The 22895-nt window shown below is 47.7% G+C and overlaps 1 protein-coding gene across 3 annotated transcripts in view; it reads left to right on the top strand.

Annotated features, from left to right (window-relative positions):
• The window catches only part of LOC124544799 (glucose dehydrogenase [FAD, quinone]-like), a 208875-nt gene extending 186652 nt beyond the window's left edge, over window positions 1-22223 (top strand). For all 3 annotated transcript variants that reach the window (XM_047123482.1, XM_047123480.1, XM_047123481.1), the window contains exons 5-9: window positions 1474-1728; window positions 7372-7552; window positions 12103-12278; window positions 12460-12731; window positions 20326-22223. In XM_047123482.1, the coding sequence (XP_046979438.1) occupies window positions 1474-1728; window positions 7372-7552; window positions 12103-12278; window positions 12460-12731; window positions 20326-20674 (1233 nt within the window). In that variant the 3' untranslated portion in view covers window positions 20675-22223. The remainder of the gene's footprint in view (window positions 1-1473; window positions 1729-7371; window positions 7553-12102; window positions 12279-12459; window positions 12732-20325) is intronic.
• Window positions 22224-22895: the final 672 nt, after the last annotated feature.

The following is a 22895-nucleotide window of genomic DNA, read 5'->3' as shown; positions in this document are numbered from 1 at the left end:
AAAAAACAACAAACACATTGATGTGTGTACATACACTACTGGCCATTAAAATTGCTACACCACGTTGATGACATGCTACAGACGCGAAATTTAACCGACAGGAGGAATATGCTGTGATATGAAAATGATTAGATTTTCAGAGCATTCACACAAAGTTGGCGCCGGTGGCGACACCTACAACGTGCTGATATGAGGAAAGTTTCCAACCGATTTCTCATACACAAACAGCAGTGACCTGCGTTGCCTGGTGAAACGATGTTGTGATACCTCGTGTAAGGAGGAGAAATGCGTGCCATCACGTTTCCGACTTTGATGAAGGTCGGATTGTAGCCTATCGCGATTGCGTTTCATCGCATCGCGACATTCCTGCTCACATTGGTCGAGACCCAATGACTGTTAGCAGCATATGGAATCAGTGGGTTCAGGACGGTAATGTGGAACGCCGTGCTGAATGCCAACGGCCTCGTATCACGAGCAGTCGAGATGACAGGTATCTTATCCGCATGGCTGTAACAGATCGTGCAGCCACGTCTCGATTCCTGAGTCAACAGATAGGGACGTTTGCAAGACAACAACCATCTGCACGAACAGTTCGACGACGTTTGCAGCAGCATGGACTATCCATGGCTGCGGATACCCTTGACGCTGCATCACAGACAGGAGCGCCTGCGATGGTGTACTCAACGACGAACCTGGGTGCACGAATGGCAAAACCTCATTTTCTCGGACGAATCCAGGTTATGTTTACAGCATCATGATGGTCGCATCCGCGTTTGGCCTCATCGCGGTGAACGCACATTGGAAGCGTGTATTCGTCATCGCCATACTGGCGTATTACCCGGCGTGATGGTATGGAGCGCCATTGGTTACACGTCTCGGTCACCTCTTGTTCGCATTGGCGGCACTTTGAATAGTGGACGTTACATTTCAGATGTGTTACGACCCTTCATTCGTTCTCTGCGAAACCATACATTTCAGCAGGATAATGCACGACAGCATGTTGCAGGTCCTGTACGAGCCTTACTGGGTACAGAAAATGTTCGACTGCTGCCGTGGCCAGGACACTCTCCAGATCTCTCACCAATTGAGAACGTCTGGTTAATGGTGGCCGAGCAACCGGCTAGTCACAATACGTCAGTCACGACTCTTGATGAACTGTGGTATCGTGTTGAAGCTGCATGGACAGCTGTAGCTGTACACGCCATCCAAGCTGTGTTTGACTCAATGCCCAGGCGTATCAAGGCCGATATTACGGCCAGAGGTGGTTGCTCTGGGTACTGATTTCTCAGGATCTATGCACCCAAATTGCGTGAAAATGTAATCAGATGTCAGTTCTAGTATAATATATTTGTCCATGTGCATTTCTTCTTGGTGTAGCAATTTTTATGGCCAGTGGTGTATTACCTTCTCAAAGATCTTGCTGGTGATGGCGTTCCTTTATTAAGTTTGACTGTGTGTGTTGGTTCCCCGCAGCCGTCGCTGCACGGCACGGACGGTCCGATGACGGTGGAGCGCTTCAAGTGGCTGCCGCAGCTGGTGGGCCGCATGCTGCAAGCCGCTTCGCAGCTGGGCCAGCGCGTCGGACACGACCCCAACGGCGCCTCCGGGCAGCTGGGGTTCACTCCCGCGCAGGCCACCACCGTGCGGGGAGCCAGGTCCAGCCTGCTGCGGCAGTTCTGCGGCGGCTCCGCGCGACGCCCCAACCTCAACATCATCACCAGGGCGCAGGTCAGTCGCAGGCCAGCGTACGTGCACCTCGGCAACAACAACGGCCTGGACTGCAGTTCTGCACATCCACCCGCTTACATATTTCTGCTGCTACAGAACAGTGCAAACCGACTATAACTGCAGGCTGCTCTTAAAAGGAGTTTACAACTTTGAAATTTCATAAAAGTGGCGATCAAAAAGTTTCTGTTCGAAGGCTGTGCTGTGCAGAATCATTATGCTGCTTTATTGAGGCAATCATCCCACCGTAGCACCAGTTTGAAGATACCCGTTTGGTAAAACACCGTATCCTGCTGTGTGAAGAAGTCGATAACTGCCTGCTGCACGTCCTTGTCCAACAGGAACCATGGACACTTCGTGGTCTTTTTTAAGGGACGATACCGTGACAATTGCACAGGGAGAGACCGGTAGTATAGGGAGTGTGCTTGAAATTCTCACACTTGAGTTGGCTAGCCTCCCAAATCGACAAGCATCTTGTGTCGAATCTCGGCTAGCACGGAACTTGGTGCGCCATTCCGGAACGGTGCTTTTCGACAGAGATGCTGTCCCATACACATTCTTCATTCTCCTTCAGCGCCAAGAAAAGAATAGCAGTATGTTCACGTTTCTGCATGTACTACACACTCTTCAGAACGACACCAATATTACACTAATTCCTTGCCTACATGTCGGTGCTTATATACCCACACTGGAATCGCGCTACGTTACATATACGCTGCAGCAACGCCCCCAAACGGAAACTTTTTAATTGCCCCGTACACAATCTTATTTGTACAATTTACAGTCCTAGCCTTGGTGCAATTTTGCAGGGAAATAGGTCAAGTTTTGACTCACATGGTACACTAGTATTGAATCACTCCACCACAAGCGCTAGCGGCAGTTGCAAGAAACATGGTTGCCTTCACTGGTCCCGATGGAGGAACTGTCGCATTAGAAGCTAAATGTAAAGTGACGTCTGTATGACACACTACTCGATACGACCGTGGCAGTCGATAGCAGTCGACCTAATAAGCTGTCAGCGACACCAGCTCCTCCAGTGTGTGGGTGCACCCTCAGAAATCGTGACGTACTTGCGAAAAAGTCGATAAATATTTGTGACCATCTGGAATATAACTGTTATCGCTAATCGTTTCACTCGCAGCAATCTGAGCTGTGATCTTAGATTCCTGCCTGACCACACCTTTGGAAATCGCGACTTAGTCGAAAAAAAATTTGTAAATATTTGTGACAAGCAAGAATACAGGTGTCATCGCTGCTCGTTTCACGTATAGCAGTTACATCTTTCGTTATTTAATCAGACTGAACTCAGAGAATTGAACAAACCTATTCCTGAGAGAGAGACCATTCTTATATTTAAATAACATCAAATATTGCAGAATACATAAGGAACGACCAAAAAATTTTCGTTTGATGGTTGGTTGGTTGATTTGGGGGGAGGAGACCAAACTGCGAGGTCAATGGTCTCATCGGATTAGGGAAGGGTGGGGAAGGAAGTCGGCCGTGCCCTTTCAAAGGAACCATCCCGGCATTTGCATGAAGCGATTTAGGGAAATCACGGAAAACCTAAATCAGGATGACCGGACGCGGAATTGAACCGCAGTCCTCCCGAATGCGAGTCCAGTGTGTTAACCACTGCGCCACCTCGTTTGATGGTGTTGCTGTAGCGTATACAGGGTGTTTCCGTAAGAGCGTGCAAAAATTTAGCAGGACATAAAGGATGCTCCACTGAACAATTTGAGATAGGAAACCTGAGGTCGGAGAAGCCAGCGCAAGGAGATAATAGGAATAAAATCACATTACTGTTTACTTTTTTATTTACATTAGTTACAGTTAACTGCAAATACCGTCATTGACACAATGAACGTACCACTTGTGCTGTTTCTTATAAAATGTGCTGAAACTGACGGCCATCAACCTCAATGCAAGCATGATATCGGCGAACAAGATTCTGACGCATCTTGACAAATATCCCAGATATGTTTCGAATCACATTCAATTCTACAATTCTAGCAACTAATTCCATCTCCGTCTTCATTGGGGTCTTATACACAATCGACTTTAGGTATCACCATCGGAAATAATCAAGGGGATCCTGGTCAGGTGACCTCGCAGACCATGGAATAGGACCTCCCCTTCCACTTCAGTGACCAGGAAATACACCACTGAGATGGCTGCGCACATCCACACTGAAGTGAGGCGATCCACCGTCATGTTGTATCCACATCCTCTCATGAGCAACCAAGGGTAGGTTCTGAAACAACTCAGGTAGAACTCTTTGCAACAACCTCAAGTACAGGTGGCCGTTCAGACTGCCTGGTAAATTCCATAGAAATCAGGCTCGTCCTCCTTGTTTCCTTGCAGAAAAAAATGGTTCAAATGGCTCTGAGCACTATGGTACTTAACAGCTGAGGTCATCAGTCCCCTAGAACTTAGAACTACTTAAACCTAACTAACCTAAGGACATTACATACATCCATGCCCGAGGCAGGATTCGAACCTGCGACCGTAGCATTCGCGCAGTTCCGGACTGAAGCGCCTACAACCGCTCGGCCACCACGGCCGGCTCCTTGCAGAAAATAAAGAGTGTATACGTAAATAAACAGCACAGTACGTGTAAACTTGAACGCACGTAGATTGTAAATAAGGTGGAAAACAGTAATGTTAGACAAAACAGTAGACAAATTTACTTCCATATCTCCTGACTTCTCTGACCCCAAGTTCTATAGCTGAAATCGTTCAGTGGAGTCTTCTCTATGTCCTGTTGCATTGTTGTACGATTTTACAGAAACACCCTGTGTACAACACACACTGACTCCAATGTGGGTAGATAACCACCGACGTGTACGGAAGGGATTAGCATGGTATTCCTGTGTTTACAGCGTGCGTGTGGCAAATGCGGGAACGTGATCTATGGCGACGTTATTACCAAACACATCGAAACAGCACCAATACGCTGTTTATTCTTTTCTTGGTTGCAGTAGACATCCATAACAGAGTGGAATATGTGTGTGGGGCAGAATGTCTCACGAAAAGCACTGTTGCGGAACGGTGCACCGAGGGATGCTGCTGCTTGATGATAACACACGACCCCAAATCGCAAATGTCGTAACCCAGAAGCTACAAGCTACGGCATGTCAAGTGGGAGTCACTCGAGCACCCGCCCCACAGTCCTGGTTTCTTCCCATGCGATTATCACGGCTTCGGTCCCTTAAGATAGACCTTGGAGGACCACGATTCTTGTTAAACGAGAATGTGTAGCTGTGTTACAGACTTCTTCACGCAGCAGGACACGGCGTTTTACCGAATGGGTATCTTCAATGTGTTGCGTCGGTGGGATAACTGACTCAGTGGTCACTGCGATTTTGCTGACTGGCATATCGATTCTTGAGTATACGTACTTGGAAAGAAAACTTTTTGATTGCTCCTTATACTTCTATTACGTCAGTGAGAGACTCCCAGAATCTGTTATAAGTGCGAAAACCAACAAAAAATATTAAAACATAGGACGCAAACCTACTTCCTTCGACTCCCTAACTCCACGCTTCTAACCACAACTGCACGCCGTACAACATTTAACAGCTGTGTCTTTCATCTTACGATCTCCTGATGGCTCTTGCTGCCAATGAGTCATTAACTGACGTTTAATTATAACAAAGCATAACAAGCATTCAGGTAGTGATAAATCTTCAATACGCCATTACCTTAAACCTATGAAGCGTTATCGTATGGTTAAGAGGTGAGGGGGTTGCGATGCAAATTAGATCGCGAATGCTGAAAGGTTGAGAGATGCTTATCTAAGGAACAGTTGAATATATTCTCCCTGACATGCTACAACGAGTTTGGCGAGAAATCAACTTCAGACAGGATGTCACATTCAGGCTGTTTATAAGATAAAAAAACATTGTGTACTTTCCTAAAAGAAATGACACGAAAATTAAGTCAGTAAATCACATAAATAAAACAATATGAATTTTCAAAATTGTTAAATTCTTTTAGTAACACACTGTTTTTATTGCATAGCTACACTTAAATGAGAATTAGAAACTTTGTAAAGTTCAAAATTTCTTTCGTCACGCGAGTTCAGTCAATCCAATGTAAAAATTGTGTGGTTCATTCTTCTTCACTGAGTCAAGTGTTTCCACAAATATTCACGTGTACATGCTTGAGCATGGATGATACGAGCTACTCGTCCAGGCCCTGAAGGCCCAAGGGCCACGTGGTCAGCACACGTGTCTCCCGGTTCTTTTGCCAACTTATCAGACCTTGGCGAGTAACTAGTTATCAGTCACGGAGGAGGGGGGGGGGGAGTGAAGGGGGGCTGCTCCTCACAATTAGCACCACAAGGTTGAAAAATAAACATTACAACAAAGAAAAATTACAGAGAGAGATGGTGCAGTGATTAGCACACTACACTCGCATTCGGGAGGGCGACGGTTCAAGCCCACGTCCGGCCATCCTGATTTAGGTTTGCCATGATTTCTCTAATTCCCTTCAGGCAGACGCCGAGATGGTTTCGTTGAAAGGGCACAGATGATTTCCTTCCCCATCCCTCCCAAACCCACCAACAAACCAAAGAAAAATCCTTCGCAGTAACGGCAATCTAACCCTGGTCCTCAGTAAGTCAGCTGTCTACACTGATCACTCAGCCACGGCTGCAGACTGAGCAGGCCTGGTGCAATAGATTTATATCGAATCCACAAACAATTTTAAGTTCACTGATGCATCAAAGGCGGAAAAATGAGCCACAGCTTACTACAGTAACTGCACCTAATTATTTATTAAACATGCACAGACAAATCAAGAAACGTCTCAGCTAAACGAGCTAGGGCCACAGCAGCGTTCAAAATGCAGTCTTCAAAAACGCTAGACAAACAATGGCATAAATATTTCTAGCCCGCCCGGTTAGCCGCTGTCCAACGCACGGCTTTCCGGAGTGGGAAGGAGCGCCTGGTCCCCGGCACGAATCCGCCCGGTGGACTTGTGTCGAGGTCGGATGAGCCGGCCAGTCTGTGGATGGTTTTTAGGCGGTTTTCCATCTGCCTCGGCGAATGCGGGCTGATTCCCCTTATTCCGCCTCAGCTACATTATGTCGGCGATTGCTGCGCAAACAAGTTCTCCACGTACGCGTACACCATCATTACTCTACCACACAAACATAGGGGTTCCACTCGTCTGGTGTGAGACGTTCCCTGGAAGGATCCACCGGTGCCCGAACCGCACAATAACCCTGAAAGAGTGGTTCGGTGTGGGGCGGCGGAGGGGTGAAGTGGACTGCAGTAGTCGTCGTGGGGTTGTGGACCACTGCGGCTGCGGTGGGGACGGAGCCTCTCTGTCGTTTCTATGCCCCCGGTTAACATACAATACAATGCAATATTTCTATATTATCTGTAGATCCACGAAGCTCAAAAACGCATCGTGGCGTAAATGAACCTGCACTAAATGTGGCTGGTTGCTGCATTTCTTCAAGTAGACCTAATTCATTACATGGTATCTCTGATGCTCTTTCTCTATTTCTCCAATTATCATTCTAATTAAAATATAGTGACTGTTCTATCCCTCGTGCTCTCGCTGTAATGGGACGTCGATAATACTGAAACAAAAGGACGAAAGTGAGCAGCCTGTGAGAGAAGTGTCTGTGTGTCGCAGGTAACACGCGTGCTGGTGGACGCGCAGTCGAAGAGGGCCACAGGCGTCGAGTACGTGCGGAAGGGCAAGACGCGACAACTCACCGCCGCCAAGGAGGTCATCCTCAGCGCCGGAACTGTTGCATCGCCGCAGATCCTCCTCCTGTCCGGCATCGGGCCCAAGGAGCATCTTCAGAAAGTCGGTACGTGTACAAAACACGGTGCCGTAACACAGCTAACACTGGCGGTACTCTGAAGTTCAACTGCTGGCCTACGAGTAACTTCTCCCTGGAATCGGTCAGCCTTTCCACTGGTTGTGCGTGACGCCCAGTGTTCCTACAAACCTCATCGAATTCGTCACAGTACACTCGAGCGGTAGTGTTAGATTCACAGTTTCGGAAGCTGGTAACAAAATAAATTAGCTTCCCCACTATTTGACCGACAGGAAAAGAAGAAGCGGTATTATCCCTTTTCTTATCACTAAACGACCTGGCTAAATTTTTAAGTCTCAAACACCTGTGAAGGAATATGAATCTTGATGACAGTCTGTCCACTGGGGACATCTATTAAGCTTTAATTCTAAAATAGGTTACATTCACCTTTTATCAATCTCGTCCTCCTCTCTCATCATCATCGTCACCATCAACAACACAAGCACAATACTGTAACACTGCATGAGAGGACAGGAAATCTGGTTAGAGTTTACTATATTTTTAAAATAATTGTGAACCCCCCCCCCCCCCCTGTAGACATAACTGGATTTTTAAGATTTTTAAGTGGTAGCTGCTGTTAGAAAATATAATTTATCACGGTTAGTCAAATAAAAACGAAACAGATGGAAAAAAGTAAGTTTACTTTTTATTGTTTCGAAATTAATCGCCACAAGTGTTAATACATTTATCCCACTGTGAGACAAGACGGTCAATGGCGTCATGGAAAACGTTGCGCCCCGACGTGCACCACTTTCCCCGCACTGACTGCAAGGGCCCGTTGTTCATTGACATTCTGGAACACTGCACAAAAATTGAAGAGCACCATCAAATCCAAACGTCCAGGGATATTAACGTGCGGCATCATTCTGTTGCAGAATAATGCCTGCCACATGTTGCTAAGGTCGTTTCACGTACGTTGCAGAAGTTTCGCTGTAAGCTCTCACTCATGCCCATACAGTACCGATTTCCACATTTTTCCATGAAGGCGTTGCCCGTCTTTTTTCACTTTAGGATGAATGTACTGTTATGGCGGCCGAAAAATTAACAGGTTACTTACTTTCATCCGTATGTCTCGTTCTCATTTGACAACTCCTTATAATATTCGGAAGTCATATACAGTGTACCTGAGAAGTCCTATGAGGTCAACACAGTATTGGGTGTTGGTGCACTCTTAAGAAATTGTGTTTCCAGCAGATATTTCTGTGCAGCATCTTGTCTTACACAGAGATCTACATTTATCAGCCTGAACATTATGACCACCGACCTATCGATATAAACCCCTCCACACACGCACGGTGCATGTAGTATCACTGAGCATGCTGCCCGTGGAAGGGGAAGGAGCAGCATCTATCTTAGTTTGATCGAAGGCAGATTGTGATGGCTCATAGGGTCGGTACGAGCATTTCGGAAACTGCACGACTGTGCTATGCTGAATGTCTTCAACGCGTGGCGAAATCAAGGAGAAACCATGTCCAGAGACGTCACGGGGCTGAGCGGTCACCCCCCCCCCCCCCCCATCAGACGTTAATGCTCGACGCAGTACGAGTGTGTCCGAACACGTAGTGCACCGAACAGTCCTAAAGACGATCCTCCGCAGCCGACGACCCATGCATGTGCCAATGTTATCACCACGACATCGGCAACTACGAATGAAACGGACGTGTGACCATCGCCACTGGACTTTGGCGCGATGGCAGAGCGTTGCATTGTCTACGTCCTTCACCATGCCGATGGGAGGGCGCGAATCTGTCATCTTCCAGGAGAACAGCTCCTTGATACCTGTACTGTGGGATGGAGACAAGCTGGCGGCGGCTCCATTATGCTCTCAGAAACATTCACGTGGAAGCCTACAGAAACCACCTGGGCTTCGTCATGTGCCAATCTTCCCAGGAGCGCTGTAATTTAGGTGATTTTTGTAGGCCAGTTTCAGGCAGGAGATACACTCTAAGGCAAACAGGATGGGACGGAAATAGGTAGATGTGATGTACATTCACAGACAAACAAATGATAACAGTTCCAGAAAAGTTGAATTATTCAAGAAAAAGAGCTTCACAATAACATGTTGGTCCACCTCTGGCCGTTATGCAAGCAGTCATTCGGCTACACATTGATTGTAGAGTTGTTGGATGTCGTCCTTGAGGGATATCATGCAAAATTCTGTGTTACTGGCGCATCAGACGGCCAAAATCCCGACTAGGTTGGAGAGCTCTGCCAATAATGCTCTAAATGTCTCAATCTGGGGAGAGATTTGGCGACCTTGCTGGCCAAGGTAGGGTTTGGCAAGCACAGACGAACAGTAGAAACTCTCGCTGCCAGCAGGTGGACATTATCTTGCTGAAATGTAAGCCCAGGATGGTTTGCCATGGAGTTCTCAAAACTGGATCTAGAATATTGTCGACGTACTGCTGTGCTGTAAGGGTGCTGTGGATAACAGCCAAAGGAGTTAAGCCATGAAATGAAATGGCACTCTGGACCAATACCCCTGGTTGTCAGGCCTTATGCGACAGTCAGGCTTGCATCCCACCACTGTCTGTGGCGTCTTCAGTCACGTCTTCACTGTTCATCGGGGCTCAATTCAAAGAGGGACTCGCCTCTGAAGACATTACCAGTCCAGTCAATGAGATTACAGGCGGAAGACATATCTGGAGTCACCCCAGACAGCGATGGGATACCAAGCAGACTGTCGCTCGCCATGCAGCCCAACAACCATGAGTGGTGGTCTGCATTGCCATTTCATTTCACAGCTGGTCCCTTTTGGTTGTCATCATAGGAAACCTTACAGCACAACGATACATCGACGATATTTTACGCCCCATTTTGTTGCCATTCTTAGTAAGCCGTCATAGACATTTCAGTAAGACAATATCTGCCCGCTCATGGTGAGTTTCTACTGCTTGCCTCCGTGATTGTCAACTCCCACTTGCCCGCAAGGTCACCGGATCTCTCCCACGAGATGTTTGGAGCGTTATGGGCAGGGCCGTCTAACCTGCTGGGGGTTTTAACGATCTAACGCGCCAGTGGGACAATATGGCACGAAATCCTTCAGGAGGACATCTCAACCAATGCCAAGCTGAATAACAGCTTGAATATGGTCCAGAGATGAACCAACCTTTATCGACTTGCCCAGTTTGTGTAGCTCTTTCTCCCAAATGAATCATCTATATTTTCTGAAATTTTAAACATTTTCGTGCATCACATCTAACAATCTCCATCTCGTTTGGATAATTCCTTTGGTGTGTCGCCTTTTGACCTAGAGTGTTTAAAACTGCAGGAACTGAAAAGTCAATCAAAGTTATGCACTATTAGCCACTCCCATAATTTACTAGAATATTTGGATACAGTAATGTAAATTTCGCATAACTGTAATGTCATAGAGACCTAGGCTTTACCACTACACTTACCGCTGACAGCGTTATGAATTTATATTATTTGTGTGAAGTTACATAAATGCTTAATTTGGATCAGTAGATAAAACAGGAGTTAAGCAGTTCATAGGAGCAGCACTGGACTGTTTTTTTTCTGAGCTAAATATAAAAAGTAATATAGAATAAAGCTCTCCGCCTTCAGGACACGAGTGGCCTACCGGGACCATCCGACCGCCGTGTCATCCTCAGTGGAGGATGCGGTTGGGGGGCCGTGGGGTCAGCACACCGCTCTCCCGGTCGTTATGATGGTATTCTTGACCGAAGCCGCTAGTATTCGGTTGAGTAGCTCCTCAATTGGCATCACGAGGCTGAGTGCACCCCGAAAAATGGCAACAGTGCATGGTGGCCCGGATGGTCACCCATCCAAATGCCGACCACGCCCGACAGCGCTTCGGTGATCTCACGGGAACTGGTGTAGCCACTGCAGCAAGGCCGTTGCCAATATAGAATAATTCTCATAATTATCAGTGTGATACAGCACTATTCATAATTTCTTCTTCGTAACTTTACTGCCTATAGTTTATTCTGTCTCAATTAAAGTGGCCCTAGGTGATAGAAAATCCAACTTTGTTATGTGTAGAGGCAATAGCATGTCTTTACACGGCTGGCTTGAGACAACCAATCAAATTGAGGTTGCAGGGCAAACTCAGCTCTGAAGTCCAACGAATGGAGTTTTGCTCGTAATAAATTCAACTGAAGAAAGACTACACAATACTAATAGTAATACATGCTGCAACAGTTTGGGCAAGGTAGTTCATTAAAGCGAATTAACTTCAGTGGCAGTAGGAGATAACACCTCATTTGCACCAACATGCTCAACCAAGTGAAAACTTTTGTTGTAAAGATGGTGTTAATAAACAAACAGTAAGGAAATTTTGTATAAATTCATGTCTTTTGGTGCCACTGGTGTGACCTAACTCCGGGTTTGCAATTGGATATGAACAGTGGAAAACAAATATTACTATCTGCTTTTCGTTTATGATTAGCTGTATTCTTAAACAGAGCTCCTTTTAGCAAGAGCTCGGTGATTTTGCAAACGCATGAGTTTTTAACATTTATTTGGCTTGCAAAATTACTTGGCAGTTCTAGTTACGAAATACTTCAATTGTTATACAGGAATATCTGTGACCCATCACTTGCCTGGTGTGGGTAGACGTCTCCAGAATCATGTTTCATACAAGATGAGGGTCAAGCTAGCCAACTGGAAGCAGCAAGCACTGCTGAACAACGGGACGCTTCACGAGTACGTCAAGAAGAGACTGGGACCAATAACCTCTACAGGAATGTCACAGGTTTGTTGCTTTCCCTCAATAAGTACACTGACAAGGAAGCTGTAGCTCTTCTAATACAAATAACATGAAGAATGAGGCGTCTGTGAGCAGACTGTGTACATTTTGGTACATGAAAATTTAATTTTCTAAAGTCAGTACTGTTGTGAGCGTATTGTGTGTATAACTGAGTGGATGCTTGCAGCTGACTGGCTTCATCCGAACCAAGTACGCGCCGCTGGCGCCTGCGGATATACCAGACGTGCAGGTGTTCTTCGCGGGCGAGCAGGCCAACGGCTCCTCGGCGATGACCAGCTCCTCGCCTCCAGCCTACATAGACATCACGCCCACTCTGCTACGGCCGCAGAGTCGTGGCTACATAGAGCTACGAAGCAAGGACCCGCTCCAGCCACCACGCATATACGCCCAGTACTTGAGAGATGTCTTCGATGTCAAGGTCCTGGTTGAGGGCATCAAGTACGTATATGACGCATGTGCCATGTCTTGGTTACATTTACTTAGACTCTATACTAAGTTGTAATTCTTAGGTTCACAAGTCGGGTTTAGTGTTCCAATTGAACGAAGGGAATTTTGACATCAGACTCACTTCATTACTTGCGTTGACATGCGTTGCTCTTCTACACTCGTCCTCATAAATTAAGGATTATTGCAGAATGTGGTGCCAACAACGTGGCACTACACAAAACTGGCGCTAATAGCATAGGCACATAGGAAACACACACGTCACTGACCTGTAAGTCCACGGTACTAGTGATAAGTTGAGAAAACCGTCCCGAAACACATGTGTTACAAAACGCAACTGTTTCCTATACATGTACCCGACATCAATATGGGGTATGATCACCATGCACACGTACACAGGCCGCACAGCGGGTTGGCATACTCTGGATCAGGTGGTCGAGCAGCTGCTGGGGTATAGCCTCACATTCTTGCACCAACACCTGTCGGAGCTCCTGAAGTGTCGTAGGGGTTTGAAGACGTGCAGCGATACGTCGACCGAAAGCATCCTAGACGTGCTCAATAGGGTTTAGGTCTGGAGAACAGGCAGGCCACTCCACTCGCCTGATATCTTCTGTTCAGTGTACTCCTCCACGATGGCAGGTCGGTGGGGCCGTGCGGTATCATCCATCAGGAGGAAGGTGGGACTACCTGCACCCCTAAAAAGTCGGTCATACTGGTGCAAAATGACGTCCCGATACACCTGACACAGTTCCTCTGTCAATGACATGCAGGGGTGAACGTGCACCAAACATGATCCCAGCCCACACCATCAAACCACGACCTCCATACAGGTCCCTTTCAAGGACATTAAGGGGCAATTGGCTCCTGGTTCACGCAGGATGAAAACCCGGCGGGAATCACTGTTCAGACCATACCTGGACTCGTCTGTGAACACTGTTTCAATGACCATTACTGTGTTCTTGTCACCAGGCTTTACGGGCTCTCCTGTGACCAGGGGTCAGTGGAATGTACCTTGCAGGTCTGCTGACGAATAAACCACGTCTGTTCAGTATGTGTAGACTGTGTGTCTGGAGACAACTGTTCCAGTGACTGCGGTAAGGTCCCGAGCAAGGTTACCTGCAGTACTCCGTGGCCGTCTGCGGGCACTGATGGTGAGATATCGGTCTTCTGGTGGTGTTGTACAAGGTGGACGTCCCGTACTGTAGCGCCTGGGCACGTTTCCTGTCTGCTGGAATCGTAGCCATAATCTTGAGATCACACATTGTGGCACACAGAGGGCCCGTGCTATGACTTGCTGTGTTTGACCAGCCTCCAGTCGGCCTAGTATACTACCCCTCATAATGTCATAAATATATGAGCAATTTTCAACACACAGTCACCATTAGCACGTCTGAAAACGTCTCGCTGCACCGTACTCTGACATGCACCAACACAACTTTTTGTATGTGGACTGCTGCCAGCGCCACCGTGGGATGACCGCAGGTCAGATGCACCGCATGGTCATACCTCGAGGTGATTTAAACCCGCAAACCGCCCACCAGAGCAATGTTTCACCATGTATCAGTATTATCCTTAATTTATGAGCATGAGTGTAGCAACAACGACGTATATTCCGCTCTTTAGTGGTCGTCCGGTACAGTGCAGTGGAAATGTATTTAAATCCGAAGTTTGCAGATGCGTATCTTCTATGCGGATTAGCAGATGGTAGTGACCGTGGCCAATGGGAGAGATCTCCAGAACGACGATGCCCCGAGAGGGGGACGTTTGGAGAAATTAACCGTCGTCTTAGACAGCATGGGACTTTTAAGCCACTGCTATTCGCGACTGGGAAGGCCTAGAAGGACGAGGACACCTCATCTAGAGGAGGAACTTTATCGTGAAGTTAGGCCTAGTGTCAGCGTAAGCCAGTTAGCTGCAACAAGTAATGTTGACCACATGACTATCTGAGAGCCTGTTGTATCCATAGTACGTGCAGCGTACGCAAGCACTTACAGCAGCTGATATTCCTGCACAGTACAATTGTGCGAATGGCTCGTTCAACAATTGACAGCTATTACCCTCAACTGAGTGGAAAAATGCTGTTCACGCATGAGGCTTCGCTCTAAGATGGAAATAAAGCGTTTCCGGACCAATGTCCATTTGAAACTTCCTGGCAAATTAAAACTGTGTGTGCCGGACCTACACTCGAACTCGGGACCCCTGCCTTTCGCGGGCAAATGCTCTACCAACTGAGTTACCCAAGCACGACTCACAACCCGTCCTCACAGCTTCAACTCTTCCAGTACCTCGTCTCCTACCTTCCAAGTTGTGAGGAGGGGTTGTGAGTCGTGCTTGGGTAGCTCAATTGGTAGAGCGCCCGTGGAAGGCAAAGGTCCCGAGTTCGAGTATCAGTCCAGCACACAGTTTTAATTTGCCAGGTAGTTTCATATCAGCGCACACTCCGCTGCAGAGTGAAAATTACATTCTGTAATGTCCATTTAGCCCACCCGGTTGGCCATGCGGTCTAACGCACGGCTCTCCAGGCGGGAAGGAGCACCTGGTCCCCGGCACGAATCCTGCCGGCGGATTTGTGTTGAGGTCCGATGAACCGGCCAGTCTCTGGATGGTTTTTAGGCGGTTTTCCATCTGCCTCGGCGAATGTGGACTGGTTCCCCTTCTTCCACCTCCGTTACACTATGTCGGCGATTGCTGCACAAACAAGTTCTCCACGTACACGTACACCACCATTACTCTACCATGCAAACATAGGGGCTACACTCGTCTGGTGTGAGACGTTCCCTGGGGGTGTCCGCTGGGGGCCAAACCGCACAATAACCCTGGGTTCACTGTGAAGCGGCGGTGGACTGCGGTAGTCGTCGTGGGTTTCTTTTTTTTTTTTTTTTTTTTTTTGGTGGGGTTTAAGGGCGCTCAACTACTGAGGTCATTAGCGCTCAGTCACAGTTGTTAGAGCGCATGGAATCCAGTAAAACTCAAGGGGAGGGGGGACACCAGAAAGGCTTGACAAAGATGCACATAAAATAAGTAAAAAAGTTAGATGTCTTTGGACAAGCCAGTCAAAGTTATAAAACGCAGAACACGAGCAGCTGCTCGAGCGTCATCAGCTAAAATATCCGGTAAAGTAGATGGCAGGGACAGGACAACACGAGATTGACTAAAGCAGGGACATGACAATAAAACATGGCGCACTGTTAATGCCTGACCACAAGGGCACTGCGGGGCTGGGTCACCGGAGAGCAGGTAGCGGTGGCTAAACCGACAATGCCCAATCCGCAACCTGGTCAGAAGGACCTATTCTCGCCGATATGGTCGGGAGGAGGTTGTCCAAGCAGTTGGGAGCGGTTTTACTGCCCGGAGCTTGTTTCCTTGGAGGGATGACCAAGCATCCCACCACAACGACACAAGCCTCTTACAAACAACCCCACGAACGTCAGATGACGGGACACAATGGGAGGCTGGCCGAGGCAGGAGGACTACAGCCTTGGCTGCAGCATCTGCAGCCTCATTCCCAGGCACTCCTACATGTCCGGGAACCCACAGAAAGCTGACAGGAGAACCATTATCAGCGAAAGAATGGAGGTCCAGACGCGATTGTAGGTACGAAGAAGGAAGCTTTTGCCCGCCAGAGAAAGATGTGCCAGCATCTGACCCCGGAGCACAGGACTGGGACAGTGCAAGCGCACGTTCGAACTCCCGCATAGTAAAGGGGGCATTATAAGTTTCCAGATTCAGCGAGTGGAAGGAAGGTCGCCGAGCCACTTCTGCCTCTTTCCTGGGAAGGAAGGCAGGGTGGTAATGGGCGGAGCTTGAAACCGCCGCGAAAAACCGGCCGAAGGCGTTGGAGACAGCCACAGGATCAACGAGGACCTCATTACCTGAGGTCAGGCCAGGTACCGAGGAGTGGGCCTTAATGCCCGACAGCCGGCGCAGGCCACCCCATACGACAGAAGAGGGAGTAAAACTGTTAAAGGAGCTGGTGAAAGAGGCCCAACAAGCTTTTTTGCTGTCTTTGATGACTCTACGGCATTCCGCTCGGAGTCGTTTGTATCCAATACAATTCGCCAACGTAGGATGGCGGTGAAAGGTGCGTAAAGCACGTCGTCGAGCACGGATAGCGTCTCTACAATCCTCGTTCCACCAGGGGACGGAAACGCAACGTGAAGAAGAGGTAGTACGAGGAATGGAACGTTCGGCAGCATTGATGATAACAGCCGTGAGGTATTCGACCTGACTGTCACAACTGAGAAAATCGTGGTCCGGAAAGGTCGCCAGGGAGGAGTAAAGTCCCCAGTCAGCTTTCGGTATGCTCCAGCTCGAAGGACGTGGGGATGGGGTGTGGTGCAGGAGACGAACGACACAGGGGAAGTGGTCGCTCGAATAGGTGTCAGAAAGGACATACCACTCGAACCGACGGGCAAGAGTGGTAGAACAGATCGAGAGGTCCAAGTGGGAGTAGGTATGAGTAGAGTTCGAGAGGAAAGTTGGGGCGCCAGTATTGAGGCAGACAAGATTGAGATGGTTGAAGACATCCGCCAAGAGGGAGCCTCTCTGACAGGATGCAGGAGAGCCCCAAAGGGGATGATGGGCATTGAAGTCGCCAAACAATAAAAATGGTGGAGGAAGCTGAACAATAAGGTGCATCATGTCAGCCCGACTAACTGGGGATGACGATGGAGTGTAGATGGTGCAAACTGAAAAAGTAAAGGCAGAAAGAGTAATACAGACGGCTATTGCTTGGAGTGGGGTGGTCAATGGGATGGGATGGTAATAGACATCGTCCTGAACGAGCAACATGACCCCACCATGAGCTGGGATACCGTCCACAGGGGTAAGGTCATACCGCTCCGAGGTATAGTGGGTAAAGGTAATACGGTCAGTCGGGCGCAACTTGGTTTCCTGGAGACCAAGGACGAGCAGACAGTGCAGGCGGAGGAGCAGTTGTAATTCCTCCCGATTAGATCGAATACCTCTTATGTTCCAATGTAACAAGGCCATCACTAGTCAAAAAAGAGGGGGAACGAGATTGGGGAAGAGCTGGTCACCTCGACGGCCGCGGAGGGCCAGGTTTCGAGGGAACAACGCTACAACCGGCGGGATGCGGATCCTGTTCCATCGAGTCGTCGCCAGCTGCAGCCGCTGTCCCTGGTTGTGTAGGAGGGGCAGCATCATTTGCCGACGAGAGGCCAGCTGAGCGCCTGGCAGCAGAGTGTCCCGGCGAAACTGAGGACGGCCGGGAGCAGCGACTCACGGATGGAACGTCAGACGAAACGCGCCGGGGTGGAGAGGGGGATAGAGACTTCTTCTTGGACGCCTTCTTGGAAGTCCGAGGAGGCACAGGGATGGTGGGCTGGACCCAAAGAAGATCCTCACGCGCGGGGTCCGTTTTGGCACGCCAGACCTCGGAAGCTGGGGTCCGGAATGTTTCCCCGATGGACGCCTGAGAAGAGGATCGCTTCTCAGGCGGCAGGGGGGAGGAGGAGGAGGAAGAGTGGCCCCTGAGGCAGAGGGGGCGGGGGCCACGGGGGAGGAGGATTTGGAAGGGAGGGATTTGGGAGGCGGAGGCAGAGACCCCGGATGGGGGGAGGAGGCAGAGGGGGGACAGGATAGGGGTGAGGATACTGCGGAAGGAGTGGACACAACTGAGGCAAACGAAGTGGTCAACGGCACGGGATGGAGGCGGTCATACTTCTTCCTGGCCTCAGAATAAGAGAGATCCAAAGTTTTGAGTTCTTGTATCTTCTTCTCCTTCTGATATGCGGGGCAGTCTGAGGATCTAGGCGAGTGGATGCCAGGACAATTAACACACCGAGGTGGTGGGGTGCATGTATGTCCCTCACGGAGAGGACGTCCACAATCGCCACAAAGGGGCTCAGCCTCACACCGTGACGACATGTGCCCAAAGTGCAAACACCGAAAACAGCGCATAGGAGGCGGGACGTAAGGTCGCACGTCGCACCGGTAGCACATCACCTTTACCTCCTCCGGGAGAACGTCCCCCTCGAAGGCGAGGGTAAAGGCCCCGGTGTCGATGCGACAGTCTTTGGGGCCGCGCTGGACTCGCCGGACGAAATGCACGCCTCGGCGCTCCAGGTTGGCCCTGAGCTCCTCATCAGATTGCAGCAGGAGGTCCTGATGAAAAATAACCCCCTGCGTCCTATTTAGTGCCAGATGCGGGACAATGGACACTGGGATGTCCCCTAGGCGGTCACACGCCTGGAGTGCCGCCGACTGTGTGGCGGATGTGGTCTTTATAAGAATGGACCCCGAACGCATCTTACTGAGAGCCTCGATTTCCCCGAAGGTGTCCTCAATGTGCTGAACAAAGAACATGGGCTTGGAGGTGGCGAACGTCCCCCCATCGGTTCGAGAACAGACCAAATAGCGGGGGAAGTACTTCGCGCCAAGCCGGCGGGCCTGTTCCTCCTCCCAGGGAGTGGCCAAGGGAGAAAGGGCAGGAGAACCAGAACCAGAGACAGTACCTTTCCTTTTGGAAGACTCGGCCGCAGAGCGACCTGATACGTGTTGACGTTTCATCTGCGAAACGTCTGCCCCGATACCACTCACTCCGACCAGGGGCTCTCCCCATGGGCGCCACCCAGCCTCAGCAAGGGCCACCTGGCAGGATGACCGTTGCCGGGAGTCCTGATGCCCCAAGGAGACGGGCATCTACTCCTTGGCCGACGTGGGGAGGGTGCAGCTCAGGTATCGGCAGTACGATCCCTGTGTTGTCAGGGGGCTACAACCTAGAGGGTACATGACGACCCCACCACAACGGGCTGGCTACCGTGCTGGATTTCTGGTGCCATGGAAAGTCCATCATGATCATAGGTGCAGATGGGGACGCACTATGGGCGTAACTTGTACAACCCATCAGGCGTTCAGGCCCAATTTGAGGAATAGTGGGTATGGTTACAACGCCGGTACAATGCTGAGTGCCAAGGTCTTAGTGCATTGAGGACCAGTGGTACACCACGTAAGGCGTCCTTCCCCAAAAGGCTCGTACTTCTGTAGAATTTTGAAAAATGGAGGTCAAACCCCAAGGGGGACCATCACATGGAAGGCCGAAACGGTTGAAACTCCTTTTAGTCGTTTCTTACGACAGGCAGGAATACCTCGGACCTATTCTTACCCCGGACCCGCAGGGGGGGTCGTGGGGATGTGGATCACTGCGGCTGCGGCGGGGACGGAGCCTCTCCGTCGTTTCTAGGTTCCCGGTTAACATACAATACAATACAATGTCAATTTAATAAATTTTCTTCCTCTACATGAAAGAAATGTTTCCTGAAAGTATGACTACATCTTTTGTTACACCATTTATTTTCTTCCCTTTTTTTCACTCATAGGTTCCTCCCTTTGTGCCATTTCATCCTCTATGTTTTAGTAACGAGTCTCAGCCTACCATATTTTTATTGTCGATTTATTTTTTCTCTGAATTCAATTTGGTCATAATTTAGCACACCAAACAGTTAGCAATCAATGTGTTGTGGCCTCCACAACAAAGTGGTCATCTTTTACTGTTAATTTATGTTGTCTTGTGTGCTGTTCCGATTTCATGATGATATAAACTTAATGGAACTTCATTTCCTTACAGATTTGTGGTGGAATTTGTCGGAACACCAGCCATGAGAGAACTGGGTGCCAGTCTTACGCCTGAGCTGTGGCAGGGATGTGAAAAATACGGGGAAGGATCAGAGGACTTTTGGGCTTGTGCTGTGAGGCGTTACACAGGCCCCGAGAACCATCAAGTGGGGACATGCATAATGGGTGACCCTTATGATCCCAACACTGTCGTTGATCCCCGACTCAGGGTAGTGGGAATAAATGGTTTGCGCGTCGTGGATGCCTCTGTAATCCCACATGTTCCCTCGGGCAACCTCAACGCACCTACTGTCATGGTTGCTGAGAAAGGGGCGCAAATGATTATAGACGACTGGCAATGAGATTACACCTTCATGGATATAGATGTAACTCCAGCGAAATGATGCAGCTCCATATTTGAACCAGAAGCATATATTAGTCAATATTATTAATCTATTTATGAGGTTTGTCTGTGTAAATTATCTGTGGGTGTAAGCGTGTGTGTGTGTGTTTGTGTGTGTGTGTGTGTGTGTGTGTGTGTGTGGTAGAGTTTTCACACTTACTGGTAGCTGTGAAGTCTTCTTGTATTTATTCAAATATTTTCAGAATTGAGGGAGTTCACTTATGTGGCAATCTGATGACAATACAGGTGCGACAAATTTAAATCAAGAGAATATTTTAAAGTATCTATGTTCACCGTTAAGTGTGAACAACTACTCAACCGACAGGATAAACATTAAATAACTCCCTCTTTGCAATTGGAGCGTGCACTAGAATAAAATATGATTGTAGCCATGATTTATAAAATGATGTATTCATGGGCATTATGAACGTGGCAGTTCATTGACAAACAGTGATTGCTAACAAATCCACAATGGATGTGTGCTAGTTCTCTGTCAGTTTCTTTACCGCAGTTTCAGGGTCTCTGCTTTTCCTTTGGCAATAACTTTTACTTCGGGCACTGCGCACAAATCACTTTTTTGTATTGTTAAATACTTCAGAACATTTCTCATTTAGCCGCATTCTCTTTTTCTCTTCCTGCGTTTTGCGTTTTCCTTTTAATTTTATATCTTGGAAAAGTAATAAAGTTCAGAAAAGATGTGACAGTTATGTCTGTCACTTCTCACTATTCTCTGATCAAAATTCGTACTTTAGTAAACATGGGTTTTACACATAAACCACACCAGAGTAAAATGATTACTGTGGTTGCCACATAAATGGACAGTCAAAGTTTTCATTTATCAAAGTTTCTTCGCCAGGTTCATTCAATCAAACTGAAAGAAGAAGAATAATACCTTCGATGTGTAATTCGTCATGTCATGGGCACACCTACAGTGTTCAGGCTGTGAATCTATTTTTAACTCCTGTACATTTTCTGAAATTCTGCATTACAGGTGAAGTGAGATTTACAAAGTAGTAGATTGACACTACGCAATCCTAGATCTTCTGTACCAGTATGTTGTCTGCTGGCCACTCATATCACTGGTGTCGTTTTAGCATGTAGCCTTAATATGATGATGCCCTACTTTTGCCAAGTTAATGATTGCCATATTACTGTGATCTCAGGTGTCTTTTGAAGACAGTAATAAATCATGAAACCTATTTTATAATTGGCCGACAGAAATAAAACAAAGAACCGGAGTAGATTCAGAATACATATTCAAAATATGAATGAGTACAATTGATTAGTAATTATAATTATGAAATTATGTGTAAATGGTCTGTCTGTAGATAACAATCTCAATTACACAATCAAATTTAAGATGATGTGACCAGCTTCATCAGTTGCAAGAAGTTACTGCATCGGAGTTACAGATATGTTTATTTAATCAGCAGTCATGTTAATTGACTTCCTCTACTGTGTAACCAAAGATATAAATGATAATTATAATTAAATTATGTTTCAAATTATTTGTACGAACTATTCATTTTTAAAACCTTACCCTACCTGTCTCCTACCAGATTCTTAATGGATTTAGTGGTGTTACAACAATTCGTATTGGTAATGAAATTTATTGTTCAGTATCAGAATGTGAAATTAACTGCATGTCTAACTTTCCTAAAGTATATCTACAGTATTTCTTACTCATTCTACGTGACTACGAGTATTGCTGCTTTACAGAACATCAGCAAAACAAACGTATTTTTAAAGAAACACTGATTACTTTTTGCTGTACATTGCGTTATTTATTTGCTATCGCAGGAAACATGTCATTGTTAATGTTGTATCTTACAGTTCATATCCGACACGTAATGTAAACAATTAAATATCTTTGATTTTCAGCGTCTTTATAAGCTGTCTCTACACACAGTGATCCGCCAAGACATTATGACTACCGACCTACTATCGAAATAAATCCATCCAGACGATAGCAGCGTCTCCTAGCGAAAAATCACTGCTAGTCAGACACATGCACGGTGTATGTAGTATCAGTGAGCGTGCTGTCCGTATGTAGAATGGGAAAAGCACTCGAGCTATCTGAGTTTGACCGGGGGCAGATTGTCAATTCCTGGAGGCTCGGCACGAGCATTTCGTGAACTGCACAACTTGTCGGGTATTGGAGGACTGCTGTGCTCAGTGTC

This window comes from Schistocerca americana, chromosome 8 (genome assembly GCF_021461395.2).
Source record: "Schistocerca americana isolate TAMUIC-IGC-003095 chromosome 8, iqSchAmer2.1, whole genome shotgun sequence".
NCBI classification, from domain to species: Eukaryota; Metazoa; Arthropoda; class Insecta; order Orthoptera; family Acrididae; genus Schistocerca; species Schistocerca americana.
This window is presented reverse-complemented; position numbering and strand designations above follow the sequence as displayed.